The sequence below is a fragment of the Budorcas taxicolor genome, chromosome X (genome assembly GCF_023091745.1).
Source record: "Budorcas taxicolor isolate Tak-1 chromosome X, Takin1.1, whole genome shotgun sequence".
Taxonomy (NCBI): Eukaryota; Metazoa; Chordata; class Mammalia; order Artiodactyla; family Bovidae; genus Budorcas; species Budorcas taxicolor.
The window spans coordinates 44,628,572-44,651,155 of NC_068935.1; the positions used below are offsets into that span (position 1 = coordinate 44,628,572).

General features: G+C 42.7%; 1 protein-coding gene across 1 annotated transcript in view; it reads right to left on the reverse strand.

Annotated features, from left to right (window-relative positions):
• The window catches only part of ARHGEF6 (Rac/Cdc42 guanine nucleotide exchange factor 6), a 116,743-nt gene extending 94,430 nt beyond the window's left edge, over positions 1–22,313 (reverse strand). The window contains exons 1-2 of the mRNA XM_052663743.1: positions 22,077–22,313; positions 20,789–20,872 (exon numbers count right to left, since the gene is read on the reverse strand). Of these exons, the coding sequence (XP_052519703.1) occupies positions 20,789–20,872; positions 22,077–22,313 (321 nt within the window). The remainder of the gene's footprint in view (positions 1–20,788; positions 20,873–22,076) is intronic.
• Positions 22,314–22,584: the final 271 nt, after the last annotated feature.

A 22,584-nucleotide genomic window follows, 5' to 3' on the forward strand; every position in this document is an offset into this window, starting at 1 on the left:
AGCTCTCAGTCAACTCCAGTGTAATACTCTCTACTTATTCTGCAGGGTTTAAGATTAGCCCTGGTTTTCCCATTGGAAAGCCAACTCTTTGCAGCACAGTGTCCCCCAGCCCTGGTCCAGCATTCAATACATATGACACACTCAATAAACCACCATTCATTGGTGGATTGGTAGGGTGGACTATCAGAAAAACTGAAATAAGCCCCATGAAGCCAGATTTTTAAAACGTTTTCATATCTGGTTGTGGAGGAGGGACGGACTGGGAGTTTGGGGTTAGCAGATGCAAACTATTACTTACAGAATGGATAAACAACCAGGTTTTACTGTATAGCACAAGAAAGTATATTTGATATCCTGGGACAAACCATAAAGGAAAAGAATATTAAAAATTTATAACTGAATCACTTTGCTGTACAGCAGAAATTAACATAACATTGTAAATCAACTATACTGCAATAGTCTTAAATTTTTTTTTCATCTCTGGATCCTCAGTGTCTAGAAGAGTGTCACATAGTAGGTGTTCAAAAACTGTTTGATGAATTACAGTTTAGAAGCTTTCACCAATTGGTGATTAATTATAATTGAGGAAAAGGCATTGTCAAGATCACAAGTAAAGGCAAAAAGAAATATGATTAGCAAAGAAAAAGAATCCATTTCCATATGACTTTTCAGGAAACATCTGTTATCTAAACTAACACACACCTGTGCTTATCCCCAAACTGAAGCCCAGTGACTGTGAGGTGACTAAAGATGCTTCAAACTCCACGGGGATGGATTTCAGTGATTCATGTGCCCGTGCAATTTCTGGCTTGTCTCAGGTGGTACAAATCTCCTCCCAAAGCACCATGATGTAGGCACTATAGAGAAGGGATGCTGGAAAGAACTGTGAGATGTCACTGTTTGGCTGGCTGGGTTATCTTTTTTTTTTTTTTTTTTGAACAGTCTATTGTAAAACAGCTTAAAAGACAGCCACTACGAGCCACATTAACCTGTTTATCCCTTGCCTTAAAACAGAGTCCAAGTCCCAGCAGGGCACAGTGGGACATGACAAAATATGGCAAAGTAACCCAGGAGAAGGAAGAAGCAGTGACAGGCCATTGGCAAGACCACAAATCACATGCCTGAAGTCCCTCTCACACCAGCTAATCTGGGTAGGAAGGATGTTGTGCCAAAGTTTCTCCCACTTTCTTTCTTTCTTTCGAGATCACCTTCAACAATTCATTTGGCAAAGACTTTTGGCATACTTTGCTTACTTCTCTATGTGGGTCACTTTTTCAAAATTATGCCCTTTTCAGAGATGCCCATCGAGGCCCAGCAGACATCAATCAACCAATTAATGAATAAGTTAATTAGTTTTCCTCCATCTGACCCCAAACAAGATCTGTGCCTAGGAAACCATCCAAACACAGGAAAGTGGGCATTCAGGAGCTCAGACATCCAAGCCAGCATGAACAGTGCTTTCTGTTAAAAGTCACGTCTCTCAGCCTAAGGTAACCTTGCCTGTGACTGCCTACAAGATCAAGTCCACACGCTTCAAGCCAGCATTCAAAGTGCTTCTCAAGCTGATCTCACCACTAGCAAGTATGTCATTTCTTACCATCACCTCTATGTATGCCCCAGAATCCTCTGCTTCCTTCACTGTGCCGCTCTCTGCTAGGCACCCTTCTCTTTATGAACAAGTTCCCTCAATCATCTGAATTGTAGCAGGTCTTCGGGGCCCATCCTCCACCACTCTCCTCCACAGGGTCTTCCTTCAACTCGCTACCTTAGTACACAATGAGCTTCTCTTTCCACTCTGTATTATGCTCTTGACTCTGGCAGCATGGCTACCCAGCCAGACATCCACTGCAAAACTCCATGACTATTTCCCGTACACATGCTGCCTTTTTCCACAATGCTCAGCACTTGCCACATAGACGATCCACAAACATTTGCTGACTATTCCTCTTTCCTTTCAACCTAAAATTTAAGTGGCTATTTCTTCCACCAGAAACACCTGTCCTTTGGGCCTACCTTCTCCAGAAGGAAAGGCAGGGGGAGGTCATTTTTTTTTTTTTTTCCTCATAGAACTTGTTAAATCAGGGCTCATATATTTTCCATCACATGGGAAGACAGATGTTTGTTTTTGAAGAATATGATTGAGAGAAGAAAAGAATGCTGATAAAGCATTTATCTCACCCAAAAGAAGTGCGGTTACTGCATGGGACCACTTTGGAGAATCAAAGTTAAGAGTCCTGGATATGCAAATCTCACACTTGAAATTGTAGTGAAATTGACAGAGTTTGGGTAACACAAGGAATAAGAAGTGACCTGAGGACAGGCAAGGCAGAGAAAGTCTTCCATAAGACACTGTGTGACCTAATCTCTCATGTTTTTCTTTTTCTTTTCTTTTTTTTTTTTTTTAACTTTTAAAAACATGAAACAGGTGCTCCAGCTTGGTATAAAGAAACTGAGTAATAATACTGACTAGGAGAGACCCAGTTTTCCTGTTAGCCTTATTTTCATCCACTAAAGAGTCACTTCAATAAATTAAGTCAGCTCTTGATAATCTACATATAGGCTGTTAGATATTCAAGCTATCTAAAATTAATTCTTAACAATTCATCCACTCATTACCCATTCAACAAATATTTACTGAACACCTGGTATATGCCAGGCACTAATGCATAAATTTGTTTTAAGATAAGAAATAAAACGGATGCTATATGAAATCTGTCAAGAAAAAAAAGTCCCTACAAGTATACACCAACTGTCAAACATTATTTTTCATTCTGTTCTCTTTCCTTGAAGGTGATTTTTTAATCCCCAATCCATTCCCAAATACCAGCATATCTTCAAAGAATGCAAGCAGGTTATTTCACAGTAAAAATGCTGCTTTACACTATCACAACACACATTTCTCCAAAGAAGTGGTTAAATTTCTTTGGTTAGTAAAATACCGAATTCTCTTGGTTTGCATACATTTCTCAGAAATCACTGGTAAATAGCCCCAGTTTGCTGGAAACCTAGCCATGAAGAACAGACAAGTTATTAATACAAGACAGAATGTTCCTCAGTGTTGAGGGACTGCTTCACAGGGCCAGCTCTTCATAAAAGCTGTTCACAGCTTGACCCCTTAAAGATGCCTCTTAAAGTAATGCCCGTGCTTCCGAAGGGTAGGGAAACCTTCATGTTTTGTCTAGGGTGAGACAAGCAAGTCCTTATAACACTTTCACTCTCTGCTTTGCAAACTGCTGCACTTCATCTCACCTTAATTTAATGCTTTCTCTTCCCCATTGCCCTATTCAATCTCTCAGTTGACATGTCTGATCTCTGTAATAATATTCAAGTCCCTAAGAAAGTACAAAGCTGGGATTTTACTCTATTTCTCTAAGCAGAACTTAATTAGGAAGGTAAATCTTCTGCCAAGAAGTCAAATAAAAATGACATGTGACTAGATGTCATCTGAAGCCACACAACCCTCTGTGTGGTAGGGTCCAGTTTGCCAGGGTCTGACAAAGCTGGGAGCTAATTAGACAGATGTCTGGTGTTGTAAGTCTTTCTTCCAGATGACAACAGAGGAAGTGGCAAGGTCAATGTTGAAATGTAGATAAGGAGCAGCCTTCTGGGCTGAGTGGAGATACACCTCCTCTTCAAACGGAGCTAAGCAAAGGCCCTAAGCAATCGGCCAGACCTTGTACTTCCCTTTGGTGCTAACCCCAGTGTCATCACCAATGGCTCTCCTACCTTATGCTGTGTTGGCAACGTCCTCACCTCTCAGACCGATCCTCGGGGGGTCGCCTCAATTATAGCATACGACCAAATTAGAATGGGCTGGAGCAGGGGAGAACTGGCCAAGACTGTGTGGTCTTAATAAAGGCCTGTATTGTGCTCTGTTGCCCCCAGAAACAGCCTGGATTCGAGTCAACATTAAAACCAAATTAGAGTTGACTTAGATTTAATTCCAACAAAATGCCTTCCTTTTGGTATTATCAACACACATTCAATTCAATTCAGAAACTATATGTTTCCTTTTTAAGTATTACATACCATGGGGGTTTTGTTTGTTTTTGTTTTTTGTATAGAGGCAGTTAATTATTTTTCCCCCTCAACTGTGCCCAATTCAACAGGTTTATTACTTATTTCCTGGGGGCAAAGGGGAAAGGTTTTGTCAGTCATCATCAAAAACAAAAAACCATTTGTTGAATTGTTTCATTCAACTAAAAAAAGAAGCAAACCGCTCTGGGGTGGATTTTTAAATTTCAAGCTATAGTAATTATAAAAACGAATATCAATACCTTTGTTTTAGAAGACACACCTACTATTTTATCCAGGTAAACATGAGAAACTGAAAATATCCTTTTAAACATTCTCCTAGTTTATGCATAGACTAGAAAAGAGTGAAAAGCTTTCCTGATTTTTCAATTCCAAGAGGAATCCGTCCAAACCGTTTCTATTATTAGCACACAAAATGGTAGCTAAAGAAGTTACTGTGGTTAACAACTGAATAATTCATAGTCTCAGAAGATTTCAGTCGCTTTGTCTTCTCCAGTTCCTCCTTAGAACTGGATCCCCAAACATATTTCGTGTCCTGAGTTGTTATAAAGAAACCCATATACAAATTTCTTCTCAGAACTTAAAAATCAACCACACTAAGCACTAAAAACAGCAGCAAGACATTAGGCTGGAGACTTAACAGGAACTTTTATAACCAGTTCATAAAACTCTTAAGATTACACATATATTATCAGAAATTAGAGTTACAGCTTCCAGTTTCTGTCCCATGGCTATCACTGGGCTATAACATCACCAAAATTTTAACTGTCTTTACGCAATCTTCCAAATAAAATATGTAAACACAGTAAATATGACCTACAGATAATTTTCAACACATTTCAACACCCTCTAATCTAAAGTCAAATTATTTTCTGTGATGCGAGACACTAAGAATTTCAAGTTCCAAAAAAGAAAAAAAAAAAACACTTCAATTAGTGGGTGAAAGAGGTTAATAATGTTGGCAGGATGGAGTTCTGCTGTTCACTAGGAGAACAGAGGTCAAGCCCACCACCACTTTTCACCGAAAATTCCCAGAAATGTTCAACTTTGTTTTATCTTTGGAAGAAAGATGTTTAGTATTAAAAAATATGTGGGGATTTTAACCTTCAACTTTATTTTCTAACAACTTTTTTTCCAAAAACAAGCAATCTCTGTCAAATAAAGCATAGAACTGTGAAACAAGATGGCTGGATTTTCTTTTTCCTGGTTTACATTTCATCCTCGTCTAAATTCTCAGTGGAACAAGTGTAAAACTTCAGAACCGCAGGTGAAGCCATCATTCCCCAGAGGCCACAGTTTACCCTTTCCTGTCTCCAAGGGCTTTTATTTTATTTCATTATTTATTTCTCTGCACTGGGTCTTCATTGCTGTGCAGGCTTTCTCTAGTTGTGGCAATCGGGGGCTACTCTCTAGTTGCAGTGACTGGGGGCCTCTCATAGCGGTGGCTACTTTTGTGGAGCATAGGCTCTAGTTGTTGAGGCCTGCGGACTTAGTCACTCTGCAGTATATGAGATCTTCCTGGACCAGGGATTAAACCCATCTCCCCTGCATTGCAAGGTGGATTCTTAACCTCTGGACCACCAGGGAAGTCCCAAGGTTTTTTTGATGTTAAAATTTCTAAAGCAAATCTTTCTATTAAGCACGATTCCCTTCTTAAATAGAGTTTGCCTAACCTGTCAACAAGAAAGAAAGTGAACCTTTTTTGGATACTGCAATGTGATCATTTGTGAACACTAGTCTACTAGGATATATTAAAATTCCAGGGACTTCTCTGATGGTTCAGTGGTTAAGAATCCACCTTCCAATGCAGGGGATGTGGGTTCAATTCCTAGTCAGGGAACTAAGATCCCACATGGCCCATGCTGCAACGAAGACCCAATGCAGCCAAAAAACTAAAATACAGCTAAATTAGGAACTAATTAGATGCTAATGAGTGTTTACTCAGTGCCAGGCACTAGTGTGAAGTGCTTTACTTCTCTCATTTAATGCTAAGAGGTAGCATATATCTGGAGAAGGCAATGGCACCCCACTCCAGTACTCTTGCCTGGAAAATCCCATGGATGGAGGAGCCTGGTAGGCTGCAGTCCATGGGGTCGCTAAGAGTCGGGCACAGCTGAGCGACTTCACTTTCACTTTTCACTTTCACGCAGTGGAGAAGGAAATGGCAACCCACTCCAGTATTCTTGCCTGGAGAACCCCAGGGACAGAGGAGCCTAGTGGGCTGCCGTCTATGGGGTCGCACAGAGTCGGACATGACTGAAGCGACTTAGCAGCAGCAGCAACATATATCTAATAATAAGACAGTAATATATATACCTAACATTACCTAAGACTACCATGAAGGAAGGGCTTCCCTGGTGACTCAGTTGGTAAAGAATCTGCCTGTAATGCAGGAGACCTGGGTTCAATCCCTGGGTTGGGAAGATCCCCTGGAGAAGGGCATGTCAACCCACTCCAGTATTCTTGCCTGGAGAATCCCATGGACAGAGGAACCTGGCAGGTTACAGTCCATAGGGTCACAATTGAGCGACTAACGCTTTTCACCATGAAGGAAATTGTCATACCTCACAAGTGGCTACCTCAGGTCAGTTCAAGTCTAAAACTCAAGCTCTTAGCCTTTGCACTACTACACGACTTCTCAAGAACAAAGGTTCCCTGAGCAGGAATCAGACCTAGACCAAGGTGGAGAAAGTTAGAAATTCTAACCACTAGACCACACAGCATGTGTTGGGTTACCTGACCCCATGCCAAAAATGCCCGGATGGTTATGTTTGGCAGTCTGCTTTTTTATAGTTTGTGTCTCCTGCTGATTTCATTGCTTCCATGTTCACATAGATATAGACTTTCTACCATCACCAGCAAGTAGAATCTGGAGCAACCTCTCTTCTCCCTTTATCACAACTTTCCATTTAGATGCTATTTTCCAGTTTACACAGTGCTTCCACATACCTTATCTCATCTAATCTAATTTGCTATTTCTAATCAGTTTGGGGATGAGCAACCAGATTACCCATAATTCCAACAGGCTTCGATAAATAAAAGCAATTAGGTTCTGAGTGAGGGCTTAAGGGAGACTCCTAGGAATGAAGTGCACATGTCCAAGGACAAAGAGCGGGCATCTCTTTTGCAGCCCAGACCTTGCTTGACCACTCAGTCATTCTAGCAACCATTCATTTAATAAACATTTACTGAGCACCTGCTATGTGCCACGTTCTGTCATGACTGCTGGCATTACAAGGATGATCAACCCCTAGTTCCTGCCTTTGAGAAGCCCCGAGACTAGTAGAGAGAGAAATGTAATCACAGATTACCATGCTGAGAATGGGCAGGCAGCAAAAAGGTAGCTGTGCACAAAGGATTATGGGAAAATGGATGCTAGCTGCCCAGTTCAGCAGAGATTTTCTAGACGATCCAAGGCTGATGAGGTTCTCAGCTTGGTGGCAGACTCTAGGGGTTGCTGGACGGCTAAACTCTAAATAAACCAGGGAAATAGTTCTTGACTCTGGCTACACATTAGAATCACTTGGGGAGCTTTCAAAACCAAATAATAAGACCACTTCGGAAAATTTGGGGGCAGCACTTACTCAGGCCAAGCATACACATACCCTATGACCCAGCAGTTCTATTCCTATGTATAAACCCAGCAGAAATGTGTACCAGAAGACATACACAGGGATATTCATAGTAGCATTGTTCATAGCAACCCCAAACTGGAAACAACCCAGATGTCCATCAACAGGTGAATGGATAAAGAAAATAGGGGACATCTACACAATGGAATACCACTAGCAATAAAAAAGAAAGAACAATGAAGCACAGACTCTAGGGCGCCTGGGCTCAGTAGCTGTGGCACATGGGCTTAGCTGCCCTGAGGCATGTGGAATCTTCTCATACCAGGGATTGAACCTGTGTCCTCTGCACTTAGCAGGCAGATTTTTAACCACTGAACCACCAGTTCCAGATGTGTTCAGTTTGTAAGGATCCAATGAACTTTTTACTCAGGACTTGTGCAGTTTCCTGAATTCATGCTGTATGTCAATATAAAGTTTACTTAAACATTAAAAAAAAGAAGAAATAGTGAGGAAGGCCTGGATCTCACTGCAGACCAATTAACACAAAAGCCCAGTGTGGGTAGACCCCAATATTTGTATTTTTTTAAAAACACCCCAAGTGGCTCTGATGTACAGCTATGTCTGAAAAACCAAGGCTAGATGTTCCCATATTCTCAATAACTCCTTTGGGTTAACAGCTTGGCACGTGGCAAAGGGAACAAATTTTGAAGTAAGGAACATCAGTGATTACATTCTGGCTCTGTTTTGCACTGGCAGTGTGTGGCATTTGTCTGGATCATCCTCAAACCTCAGTTTCCACCAGTGTATAATGGGCACAATATCCTCTCCCCCCTAGGATTGTTGTGAAGATGAAATGAAATAATATACTTAGAGCACCTAGCACGCAACCTAGAACACAGTATGTGCTTGAGAAATGGTAGGTACCCAACTCCTCTCTCTCCTTCAAGTCTAAGTTCCTAAGTCTCAGCCCAGTGATGAGCAGATCGCTGCAGACGAACAAAACTCACACTCTCTGGTTTCTCCTCCTGAATGAGTTTCTTTGTAAAGACTGAAGTAATATTATACTTGGGCTAGTGATGTCAAATGAATGTCAGACATTTCTGGGCCCTGGGGGCTCACTCTGTTCAACACTGCTACCCCCAAAGATGATTGGAGAGGAGGCAGACCATAGATCAATACCAACCACAGACCCTCCTGTGGAAAGCTTTGTCCCTGACCTCACCTCTAGTAACAGTAACAGTACCAGTCCTGTGAGCTGGCAAGAAAGAACAGAAAGAAACAGTAGCTTGGAAGACATACCATCCACGATATGTACCAAATGAGACACTTTTGTATCAAATGTCACGTTGGCATAAACACAAAGCAGAATCATGGGCTGAGAGCAGAAGATTCCGGTGAGAGTTTTGATGACACCACCCGTCAGCTCTGTGACTTTGGATCACCAAACTTTTCTGTTTCTCTGGCCAATGAAAGCAATGCCATCTCTCCTACATCCTTTACAAGGGCACACTGAGTTTTAGATAAGATAAATAGAATGTTTTCCAAAACTTGAAGCAGCAAAAGAAGGCAAGATGAGATTTCTAGGCTGGAAATTTACTTTGTTCCAAACTCCAGTCACCAACCACCACCCTCCCTCCCCAAGACTGAGAACTCTCTGATATTAACTGCTTCAAGCACACCCAGAGACTCCACCAGCCTGAAGCTCGCTTATGTAAGAAGAGACTGCAGCACTGCCTGGCATGTAGCATAATACTTTGCTTAAGAGAAATCCTTGGAAATGCCTCAGCTGAACTACAAGGGCAGGCCCAGGCTTTACGTTTTGGAGACAGGCGCTCTCAGTCACGGAACACCAGAACTGTGGCTGGAGCAAATGATGTCATCGGAGCTCTTCTTACCATGGTCAATGTCAAAATTAAGATAGGAAGTTCAAGGACAAATCGTGGGGTTCCCAGGCAAATACAAGTTAGAAAATCAGTCTGAACCTCAGAATCTTGCTTTTAAAATTGTCTCCTCTCCTATAATGGTTTCTGGTTTATGTGAAGCTTTTCTTGACAAAAGGTACATGGTTGCATAGAAAAATATATTCCCTTAGGACTCTATTTTTTCTCCCACTACACATTAAGGAGAGACAAAAAAAAAATCATGTGAGTCACCCCTGTATCCAAAAACAATAACAAACCAAAAATAAAACTATAAGATTTTCGAAGAGACAGATAAACTTAAGGGCTCTCCACTCTAGAGCTGAGAAACGAAATCGCTCAAATACCTGTTGGGTTCCTAAATGACTGGAAAATGAAAACTCGAAATTAACCACAGGTACGTTAGAACACCTTGTAGATACAGGACTTTCCCCATCCACAAACCATTCCTGCGACAGACCTGTGTACTCAACGCCTAAAATATCCCCAAATGTACGGATGCCAGGGACGGTGGCGGGGGGTGGGGGGGGGGGATGTCAATTAGTATAAAAGAAAAATAGTACTGTTGATTCCTGCCCTGGTTTCAGGGAAAAGAAGGAATCGGGTCTGATGCAAACCTCGCGGCCAGAGCCGGACAACTCGCCCCTAAGTTTGGCGCGTCCCCGCTCTGCGCCCTCGGCCCCCGCCCCCGCTCCCGGCACCCAGGCGCTCAGAGCCCCGCGAGGCCTGGCGGAGGACGGACCCCGCGGCCACGGCCCGGGGAGGAAGGGCGGCTCCTCGCCAACGAGGGTCCTTCGGCCCCACCCCAGGCCCTCGCGCGGTCCCCTTCCCCTGACCCTTCGCCCGGGCAGGTCACCTGGCTTGACGGCTGCCCTCTGGTCCTCCAGTTTTTCGCTCGCTCTATCCGCGCCGCCGCCGCCTCCGGGAAGCCGCTCGCCCTCCCGAGTCACCGGGCCGGCGAGCGGGCGGCCGAGCCGGTGCCAAGGCTGCGGGAACGGTTCCACTCGGCCGGAGCTGGGACTCTGCCCTGAGCGCGGTCGCCACCAGGGCGAAACTGGAGAGCTGGGCTCGGCTCGCCGGGGCGGGGAGGGGCGACTGCAACTTTGCTCCTGGACGCGGACGAGGAGGGGGCGCCCGTCTCCAAACTCTGAGCAGCGCCCGCAACCTCTCCAGACCAGGGTTTTTTTTTATTTGTTTTTTTTTTATGCCCCCCCCCCCCCCCGCCTTTTTTAATCTAAAGGGAAGCCAGGTGCTGGCCCTCAAGTTCTTGTTTCCAAAGCTGCGGGGAGCGCGGGGCCGAAAGCGGGGTGCAGGAGACGCGCCCTGCTGGGTGCGCGGGCGGCGAGCCGGCCGAGGGCGCGCGGGGCGGCGACGGGCGGGCAGCGGCTGCCCTGGGAACCCGCCTTTGCGGCCGCTCCGCACCCGGCTCTCAGTACCTCGCCGGCCCCCTCCAGCCGGGAGCCAGAGCCCGGGAGGGAGAGCGGCCTGGAGGGACCGGGCCAGCGGCGGGGAAGCAGTGACCCGGACCTGGATCGCCGAAGTAGGAACTGGAAGTGACAGCGGCGCAGGGCAGAGCAGCCGCCGCCGCCGCCGCCGCCGCCCGGTAGCCGTGGCAGCAGCAGAAGCCACGGAGCAGCGGCGGCGGCCGCCACACTGCGCATGCTGCTGCCGCCGGGTTCAACCCCGAGCCCGGGGCTGCCGCCGCCTGGCCTGCCGCGGGCCTCTGCTAGAGCCTCGGGCGGGAATCCCGGCCTCACTGAGCAGCCCTGCCAGGTGGCCCGCTTCCTCCTCCAGCCCCGGACGCGGCTTGGAGCCCCTAAACCCTGTGGTGAGCCGCTGAGCCACCCCAGAGAGGAAGCGCTCTCCAGCGGCCCTCCGCCCCCCTCCCTTCCCCGAACTGTCCTGGATGCCCTTCCCGGACTTCTCGGATAACAGGCCCCACACCAAATAGTCTCTTCGAGGGAGAATGAAAAGGTTCGTGAGAGAAGGCAAATATTTCCGACCTTACTTGAAGTCCAGTTTTTACCGAAAAGCAATGGAATCGGTAGATTAGGATGGCCAGTCATGGGTGTCATTTGATGTAACTCACGGAAATTCCAGTAGGAGTGTCAGACTGGCTCGACAGAAAGAGGAAAAAAAAAAAAAAAAGACCAAAAACTTACCAAAATCCTCTTTAGTCTTCTCACTAGCTCAAATTGAGCGGCTAAATATACAAAGCTTTCCCCAGCGGAAACTGATGGAAACGGCCAGTTAAAAACAGTGTCCAACAGTGAGACATTACCAATCCTTACTCCAGTCTCCTCATTTTTACAGATGAGTCAACTGAGGCCGAGAGAAGGGGACGTTCTCGGAGAGAACGTCGCCGTTTCAGGGCCTGATACCCACTGCAGCTACTGCTTAGTTGCCTGGCCTCTGCCTCACTGCTCCAGGGAGGCTTTGCTCTCCTAGAGCTCAGATCGATTATGGGAGATTTAGCCCTTGACTCATGATCATTAGTAGAGCTGCCGTCCTTCCAGAACTGCTTCCCTGTCGAGCCGGCCCTGGGAAATGGCAAATCGTCCATCCCACAGGCCCCACTTTGGGGAGAGCACCCATGCTGTTCCAGTGACAAGGCAGATGGAGTGACTCAGGGAGACAGGAGGCAGTTACGGGTGGGGGCAAAGAAAAAGCCATACTGATACCAGCTGGTGAGAGAGAAGGAGGGAGAAAGAGAGTGAAAGAAGCCCTAACTGAGCTTCATATACGTTCAGTGAAATCCTTCATAAACAAAACGGCGAAGTAAGGTTGGCCCAGGAGCAGAATAGGAGATGGTAGAGTATCCCTGGCAATGGGTTGTTCATAAAAGTGGCAGGTGAAAAAGAAGTGCCTACTGGGGATGAGGCTGGGGGAAGCCTGGCTGAAAGAAAAACCAGAGGACTAGAGCTGGGACAGACCAGTCCTTCCTGGGGCTTAGCCAGGACTGCGTAGTCAGAGGTACCACCCAGGCCAGTCCCAAATGATCATAAGAACTGTATCTGTCCCTGACTCCCAGCAAGTTCAAAGGCAGAAAAAAGACCATTGCTAGGGACAGTGCTGTCGAGGGACTTATTGGTCACATTAGTGACACTCTACCTAGACATGAGGATTTTTCCATATGTTCTGGAAGATTTTCTCTTGAGGCCTGAGTGTCCTCCCTGCCTTCTCCATTCTGTAAATAAATAAGAAAGATACTTTTGGTTCACAAAAATGGAAATACAAATAAACAATAAAGGCATGAGAGATGTCCAAACGCACATGGAATCATGAAATTAATATTACAGCAATAAAGAAATACCATTTGCACCCAACATTTTAGCCAACATTAATGATAAATAATATCCAGGGCCACCAGAGACATGAGGAAGAAGGCACTTTCTACACTGTTGGTAGGATTAGAACTTCATACAGCATGTTTGTAGGGGAATTTGAGAGTATCAAATTGTAACACAGGTATTCCATTTCTATGAAGAAAGATGCTTCAAGAATAATCACAGAGGTACACAAATCTCTATGTGCATATACAACGTGACCCTCTGGCATTTATCCCAAGAATACAAGATTGACTTAACATATGAAAATTAATAATGTAATACACATTGCGGTATAATAAAGGAGAAAATCAATGGTCATCTTAACAGATGCAAAGAAAAGCATTCGAAAAAATCTGGCACCCCTTCATGACAAAAAACACTCAAAAAACTAGGAAAGGAATGGAACTCCTTTAACCTGATAAAGAGCATCTATGAAAACCCACAACTACCATTATGCTTAATGGTGAAAGATCAATTGTATTTCTATGCAATGAACAACCCAAATGTGAAATTAAGGAAACAATTCCATTTGCAATAGTATCAAAAGAAATAAAATACTTTGGAATAAATTGAATCAAGGCAGTACAGGCGTGTACACTGAAAATTACAAAACATTGTTGAATGAAATTTTAAAGACTTAAATCAATGGCAAGACATCCTGTGTTTATGGATCAGAAGACTTAATGTTGTTCAGATGGCAATATTCCCCAAAGCAATATACAGACTGAATACAATCCTTATTAAAAATTCCAGTTTGCCTTTTTGCAGAAATGTACAGGCTGATCCTGATCCGTATGCGCACACAAGAGATCCAGAATAGCCAAAATTATTTTGAAAATGAAGAACAAAGTTGGAGGACTCAGCTTTCTGATTTGAAAACTTACCACTCAGCTACATTAATCAATTCAGTGGGGGAAAGAATCATCTACAGAAAGCAAGGGAATTCCAGGAAAACATGTACTTCTGTTTCATTGACAATGCTAAAGTGTCAATGTGTCAATGTGACTGTGTGGATCACAACAAACTGTGGAAAATTCTTTAAGAGAGGGAATACCAGACCACCTTACCTGCCTCCTCAGAAATCTGTATGCAGGTCAAGAAGCAACAGTTAGAACATTACATGGAATAATGGACTGGTTCCAAACTGGGAAAGGGGTGTGGCAATGCTTTATATTGTCACCCTATTTTTTTAACTTATATGCAGACTCTATCCCATGGATGGAGGAGCCTGGTAGGCTGCAGTCCGCAGGATTGCTAGGAGTCGGACACGACTTCACTTTCACTTTCATGTGTTGGAGAAGGAAATGGCAACCCACTTCAGTGTTCTTGCCTGGAGAAACCCAGGGACGGGAGAGCTGGGTGGGCTGCCGTCTATGGGGTCGCACAGTCGGACACGACTGAACCAACTTAGCAGCAGCAGCATCATGTGAAATGCCAGGCTAGATGAAGCACAAGCTGGAATCGAGATTGCCAGGAGAAATATCAACAACCTCAGATATGTAGATGATACCACTCTAATAGCAGAAAGTGAAGAGGAACTAAAGAGCTTCTTGATGATAGTGAAAGAAGAGAGGGAAAAAGCTGGCTTAAAGCTCAACATTCAAAAAACCAAGATCATGGCATCTGGCCCCATCACTTCATGGCAAATAGATGGGAAAAAAGTGAAAACAATGACAGATTTTATCTTCTTGGACTCCAGAATCACTGTGGACGGTGACAGCAGCCATGAAATTAGAAGATGCTCCTTGCAAGGAAGGCTATGACAAATCTAGACAGCATATTAAAAACCAAAAACATTGCTTTGCCAACAAAGGTCTGTCTAGTCAAAGCTATGGTTTTTTCAGTATTGATGTGAGACTTGGACCATAAGGAAAGCTGAGCACTGAAAAGTTGATGCCTTTGAATTGCGGTGCTGGAGAAGACTCTTGAGAGTCCCTTGGAGTGCAAGATCAAACCAGTCAATCCTAAAGGAAATCAACCCTGAATATTCATTGGAAGGACTGATGCTGAAGCTGAAGCTCCAATACTTTGGCCACCTGATGCAAAGAGCCAACTCATTAGAAAATACCCTGATGCTGGGAAAGGTTGAAGGCAAAAGGACAAGAGGGTAGCAGAGGATGAGATGGTTGGTTGTATACCGTCACTGATCAATGGACAGTAATCTGAGCAAATTCTGGGAGATAGTGGAGGTCAGGGAAGCCTGGCATGCAGCAGTCCATGGGGTCACAAAGAGTCAGACATGACTTAGAGACTGAACAACAACAACAAACCATCAAAAATACCAACGTGACATTTTTCACAGAACTAGAACAAATAATTCAAAAATTTGTATGGAAACACAAAAGACCCCAAATAGCCAAAACAATCTTGAGACAGAGCAGAGCTGAGGAATCACACTCTCTGACTTCAGGCTATGCCACAAAGTTACAGCAATCAAAACAGTATGGTACTAGCACAAAAGCAGATACATTGATCAGTAGAACAGAATAGAGAGCCCAGAAACAAACCCACTCACTTACGGTCAATTAATCTATGACAAAGGAAGCAAGAATACACAATGGAGAAAAGACAGTCTCTTTAATAAGTGGTTCTGGGAAAAGTGGACAGCACATGTGAAAGAAAGAAATTAGAACATTCTCTAACATTATACACAAAAATAAGCTCAAATGGATTAAAGACCAGATACTATAAAACTCCTAGAGGAAAACATAGGCAGAATATTCTTGGACATAAATCACAGCAATATTTTTTGATCCATCTCCTAAAGCAAAGGAAATTTTAAAAATAAACAAATGGAACCTACAGCTTAAAAGTTTTTGTACAGCAAAGGAAACCATTGACAAAATGAAAAGACAATCTACTAAATGGGAGAAAATATTTGCAAATGCTGACTAATAAGAGGTTACTATCCAATATATATAAACAGCTCATGCAACTCAACATCAAAAAACAACCCAATTTAAAAAGTGGGCAGAAGACCTGAATAGATATTTTTCCAAAGAGGTAATGCAGATGGCCAACAGCCACATGAAAAGATGCTCAGCATTGCTAATCATCAAGGAAGTGCAAATCAAGTCAGAATGGCTATCACTGAAAAGAACACAAATAACAAATTTGGGGAGGGTGTGGAGAAAAAGGAACCCTCCTACACTGTCGATGGGAATGTAAATTGGTGCAACCACTGTGGAAAACAGTATGGAGGTTTCTCAAAACACTAAGAATAGAACTACCATATGACCCAGCAATTTCACTCCTGGGCATATATATATATATATATACACACATATATATATGTGTGTATATATATATATACACACACCAAAAAAACACACCAATTCAAAAGATACATGCACCTCAATGTTCATAGCAGCATTATCTACAATTTCCAAGGTATAAACAATCTAAGTGTCTATCAACAGGTGAATGGATAAAGACAATGTGGGGTGTGTGTGTGTGTGTGTGTGTGTGTGTGTGTGTGTGTGTTATGGCTGGAATACTACTCAGCCATAAAAAAGAACTAAATAATGCCAGTTTATACCAACATGGATGGACACTTGGATGGCATTTTGCTAAGTGAAACAAGTCAGAGAAAGACAAATACTGTATGATATCATTTATACGTGGAATCTAAAAAATACAGCAAGCTAGTGACTAAAACAAAAAAGGCAAACTCACAGATATGGAAAACAAACTGCCTGTGGGGAGAGGGAAGGAGGGAGGGGGCAACATAGGGATAAGGGAATAAAAGGGGTTATTATGGGACTATATGAAATCACATGTGTGAAACTTTTGAAAATTAGAAAGCAGTATAGAATTTAAAGAATTTTTCATGTAATAAAAAATCATTTTTAGGGACTTCCCTGGTGGTCCAGTGGTTAGGACTCCTCACTTCCACTGGTGGGGGCCCAGGTTTGATCCCTGATTGGGGACCTAACATCCCACAAGCCACACAGCATGGCCAATAATAATAATAACAATTTTAATTAAATTAAAAATAAAGAAAATGGGGAAATATTTTTAGGAAGATGCTGTCGAAGTCTGGGAGGTACTTCAGAAACACCCTTGTCTCCCAGGTGTCTCAGCAGACTTCTCTGATCAGTTGCGAGTGGCGTGAGCCTCTAGCGACCCTAGCACACTAAAGCCACATGAGAACACAAAGATGGAGGTCACTTGCAGAGACCAGCTGGCCACTCAGAGGGTCAGAAGGCAGCAGCTCTTTCATGTGGTCACTGTGCCCCACAGTCAACACTCAAATTGTCAATGTACTGCTGCATCTCTGCTTTCATTTTTCTAGATTTCCAAACTGACCGTTTCAAGCTGGCACTCTTTCTGTATATAAATAATAGTGTGTCCTTGGCAACAATCAAGCCCTGCTCTTTTTGCTTTTTAAACATTAACAGTTTCATAGTGTCAACAAAAAAAGTATTAAGTATGCCCTAAGGGAAAGGCTACCCACTCCAGTATTCTGGCCTGGAGAATTCCATGGACTGTATGGGGACGCAAAGAGTAGGACACAACTGAGCAACTTTCACTTCACTTCACTGCAGACTAGGCACTGTGCTAGGTACTTTAGTTCTGAGAGATACTCTATCTAAAGTGACAAGATACAGAAACAATTTAATGTTCATCAATGGATGAATGGATTTCAAGAAAAGATGTGGTATACACACACAATGGACTATTATTCAGCCATGCAAAAGGAGGATATTCTGCCATTTGCAAAAACAGGGATGGACTTTGAACACATTATGCTAAATGAGTAAGTCTAGGAAAAATACTGTATGGTCTCACTTGTACATGGAATCTTAAAAAATTAAACAGAAAAAAAGAGCTGTTATCAGGGGGTGGAGGCTGAGGGGTGAAAACTGACATTGTTTAAGTGTACCAACCTACAACGAGCAGTAAATACACCATAGTGGTCTAATGTCCACTATAGGCAACACAGACAACAATATTGTACTTAAGTGATGTGATAAATATCACTACAATGGCAATGATATTACAAAATATCAATGCATTAAGGTAACACATTGTACACCTTAAATTTACACCATATTGTATGTCAAATACTTTCAATGTTTAAAATAATGTTTTTTAATTTGCAAATATTTGTGTTTAGGTCTATCTTCTAGCTACCTTGGGAACTTGAGACTGAATGGTCAGTATTTTTGGCTGCTGGGTGCACCCTAGCTCAGCTTTCAATCTCATTCCTCATGTATTGATTTTATTAATCTTCCCTCAGGTTTCTAGGAGTGCCTCAGTATGACTGTTATGCACCCCTTTCAGGCATAATTTTGTGTGCAACATTACCTAGTAATAATGGTATGAGTGAACAGCTATTATGCATGTGTTATGTGCAATGACATATGAAGTGCTTTAGATGCATTATTTCAGTTGATCTTTAAAAGAATCCAGTGCAGAGACTTCTCTGGCCGTCCAGTGATTAAGACTGCCTGCTTCCACTGCAGGGGACAAGGGTTTGATCCCTGGTCAGAGAACTAAGATCCTACATGCTGCAAGATATGGTCAAAATATTAAAAATAAATAAACAAATCCAATGCAGTACCTATTACTCATGTCTCCATTATACAGATGAGGAAACTGGAGCAGAGAGAGGCCAAATAACTTTTCCCAGAATCACACAGAGCCAAAATTCTGACCCATGTCTGTCTGTCAAACTGGAGAAGGTATGTGCTTAACCATCCTGACAGATATTGCCTCCTCACAATATTCATCTGATGCTCAGACCAGCCTGAATTATCCAAAAGAGATCAAAATATGTTTGGCGACCTTCATGTAAGAAATGAAAATTATGTTATACTTTCAAAGAAAGATTTGCGTCCAAAGTGGCCAAAAATATTTTAAGTATGGGTGCTTAACGGAATAAGCATTAGTTATCAGAAAAATCCACTTATGTGAAACGACTCATTCTCCAACAATGCCAGACCCAGGAGGTGTTTCTGTATCACCTAGTATTCTTAGAACCATATAGAAGCTCAATATACCTTCTGACAACTTCAGAGTGCATAAATCATTGGCAACCTCACCATGTTTTTATTTAACAAATGAAAAGAAAATGCCATGATCTGTTCATAGCAGACATCATTCTATAAAGGATATAGAGTAGGTTGCACCTGCCTTAAAAGCCATACACACCATGTGCCCAGGTACACACACAGAAAGATAAAGAGAGAGAGAGGGAAGAAGCTAAAATTTGGCAATACGGAAATCTGGAATAAAATATTCTGAAACAAGTGTAGCTTGATGCTACGGCTAACTTTCAGAAAAACTCTGAAGAAAGTAAAGTTTATCTGGGGAAAAGTTACTTGTACTAGTACTACTAGTAGTTAACTAACACTTGGAGAAAACTTTCTGTGTGCCATCCAAGGATGTGAATTCTTTGAAACCTTATACCAATCCCATGAGACAGGTGCTGCTATTCTTCCCATTTTGCAGGTATGGAGACTGAGGCACAGAGCCATAACATGCCCAAGGTCACAAAGCTACTAGCAAGAGATAACTGAGATTTGAACCCAAGTAGTCTAATATCAGAAGGTATGTGAAAGTGTCGCTCAGTTGTATCCAGTTCTTTGCAAGCCCACAGGCTGTAGCCCACCAGGCTCCTCTGTCCATGGGATTCTCCAGGCAAGAATACTGGAATGGGTTGCTGTCCCCTTCTCCAGGGAATCTTCCCAACCTAGGGACTGAACTCGAGTCTCCTGCATTACAGGCAGATTCTTTACTGTCTGAGCCAGTAGGGAAGAGTCCAGGCTCAAACCAGTACTAGCATTTCTCCACAAGTGATACTACTAATGCATGTCTATACTTCTTACACCCCAGGTCCTGTGCTGAGTACTCTACCTACGTTACTTCATAGATCTTTGGAATTTCAAGCTCTTAGCTCTAAATTATTATGCAGTATCTCATTTGATCCTTAAAACAGCCCCATGAGGTAGTTATTATTGTGTCCATTTTACAGATTAAAACACTAAGGCACAGAGACATTAAATAATGTGACATACAAGCAAAAGTGTCACCTTTTCAGCAACACCCCCTATACTTACTGCAAGGATCCACATAACATAAAAGAATACAGTGTAACTTAATATACAATTTCTACCTCAGGGCCAAGTTCTTTCATGGCCTCTGTTCTAAAGTGTTAGTAGGGAAAAGTGGTTATAATCTTTCCACCCTTCCCAACTCAAAAGGATTACAGTAACCCTCTGCAGCATCGAGTGGCCCACTTTGGGCTCCACTTAGTAGGGACGAATACCATACAACCTCTGGCACCAAAAGCCTGCTTTCAGAGCTTGGGAGCTGTGTTTTTTTTAAATTTATTTTTAATTGGAGGATAATTGCTTTACAATATTGTGTTGGTTTCTGCCATACTTAAACATGAATCATACATATGTCCCTACCCTCTCAAATCTCCCTTCGACCTCCCCACCCCATCCCACCCCTCTAAGGTGTCACAGAACCCTGGTTTGAATTCCCTGAGTCATACAACAAATTTGGGGAGCTGTTTCTAAGTGGTACCATATTTTGTCTTTTTTTAATTGATTTACAATGCTGTGTTAATTTCTGCTGTACAGCCAAGTGATTCAGTTACACATATACAGACATTCTTTTTCTTAATATTCTTTTCCATTATGGTTTATCATAGGATATTGAATATGGTTCTCTGTGCTATACAGTAAGATAAAAGTTACCATATTTTGAATTTTGATTTTGTTTTGCTTTGGAATTGGTTTCCGGAAAAAAAATAAACAAACAAACAAACTAGCAAACCATGACTGGGGACCATCGATCTTAACCATGGTTTCCATAAAAATGCTTCCTCTGTTTAACAGTGAAAATAAGCCTTTTACCACGACACCATGTTCATTAGCAGAGTGAAAAATGACCACAAGGAAGGCAACCTGGGTGGGCTTACCTCCACTTGAAGGGCTGCACATCCTTTCAGGAAGTCATTGATGTTGTTGGTGCAGTCAGCTTCAGTTTGGGGCTCCAGACAGTACTAAAGAAACACAGTCAAATATCACTTGGAGACTGTCATCCCAAGTGGGACACATCATTGCATCATTCGCTGATAAGTAGATAAAGTAGGCTTTTTAAGGTGGGGCCAACATTACTGTCAATCCAGGAAGAGAAATTAACCACTGAAGGAAGTGATGCAAAAATCTAAACGGTTGGTCTTGTTCCAAATGTCACCAAATCCTTAGCCCCAAGTCATCTCCACTTATAAACTTTCTCATGCAAAGCATGGTGATAGCAAATTAGAGAGACCCTGCAAGTTTTTTTCATCCTGGTTCCTGCTTTCAACCTATCATTTCCCTCCATCCTCCTCATGATAATGTATTAAAATTGTATTTCCCTCTTCGCTGTTCTTTACATTTGATCACATTTCTCGACATTTTCCATTTTATCACTGTTTTCCAAGTTTGAGAAATTATAAGTAAATCGGTATGTTCAATAAAAACACTGCCTCAAGGAGGGAAATGAACTGTACTCAGTGTCTCATTCCCTGCTGACCTTAAGAAAATAATTTATGGCTCCACTTTTAAACTTGATTAAGGTGCCCATTTTAAAAATTATTCTTACTGGTGATCATGGGTTTCCAACCTTCACAATTTTGGATTTTTAAAAATGAGTAAGGTTAGTTTCACTTTGAACACGTGTTGCATTCAAAACATATATTTGGTTTCTATTGTTTTAACAAACCCGTTGTGACATTTTGGATTATTTCTCCTGATTGCTAAATAGCCTCTCTTTCAATGGATACTTTGTTTCTTTGAGAAGTAAATCCACAGTAAATTTAGTCATACCATCAATAAGCACCCTGAATATCTGTTACAAATCATCCCATTACTCCACAGACTCACATGAACCTCAGGTTCAAAACATGTCCTCAGTGCACAGGGAGGCACAACACACGTCTCTGTGGCAGAGCCAGCTCGTGACAGGGGTGTTCCCCTTGTCCCCTGGTACCAGTGGTGTCAAAGGTTTTTACTGTACTAGCCTCTAGTGGCCAATCACTAAAGGAAAACCTTTCATTTTCTGACTTTTTCCGACTATGAAAACAGTAAGAAAGAACGGTTAAATCTCAAAAAGAGATGAAAGCAGGAGTGTCCCATGACCCAGGCAACCGAAAATCTCCAGAGTGACATTACCGCTGCTCTCTGGTGGTGAGCAACCCTAAAGATACTGCAAATTTCCCTTACCTTTTCTACAGAGCCAGGCCTTAATCTGTTGATCAGTTTGCACAGCACTACCCCATTTTTCAACGAGGACTTCAAGAACTCCTCCGGATCACAGATGGTCTTTTTGGGGGAATCTAATACTCCCAAGGATATGAGCCAGGTCACGACACGCTCTTCTGGATTCATTACTGCAGACTGAACGCTCCCGAGCACCTCTCTGGGGCAGCTGCAAGGACTAAGCCACATCCGCGATTGCATCTGCTGTTGTCTTCCTTTTTATGAGTTCTCTTCTCGTGTTTGCAGAGCAAAGCTCTAAAACAACGTTCCTTAGACAACGGTGGAAGCCACTCCAATTCTGGGATTTGAAAACCACAGAGCTCACACTCAAAGATGTAGACATAGAATGAATGAGGGGAAAATCCTGGATAACACTGGGATTCTTTTTCAAAAGCTGCAAAACAAATTCATTAGGCTTTTTTTTTTAAAAAAAAAAAAAAAGAAGAAATACATACACACACTCACACCCCTC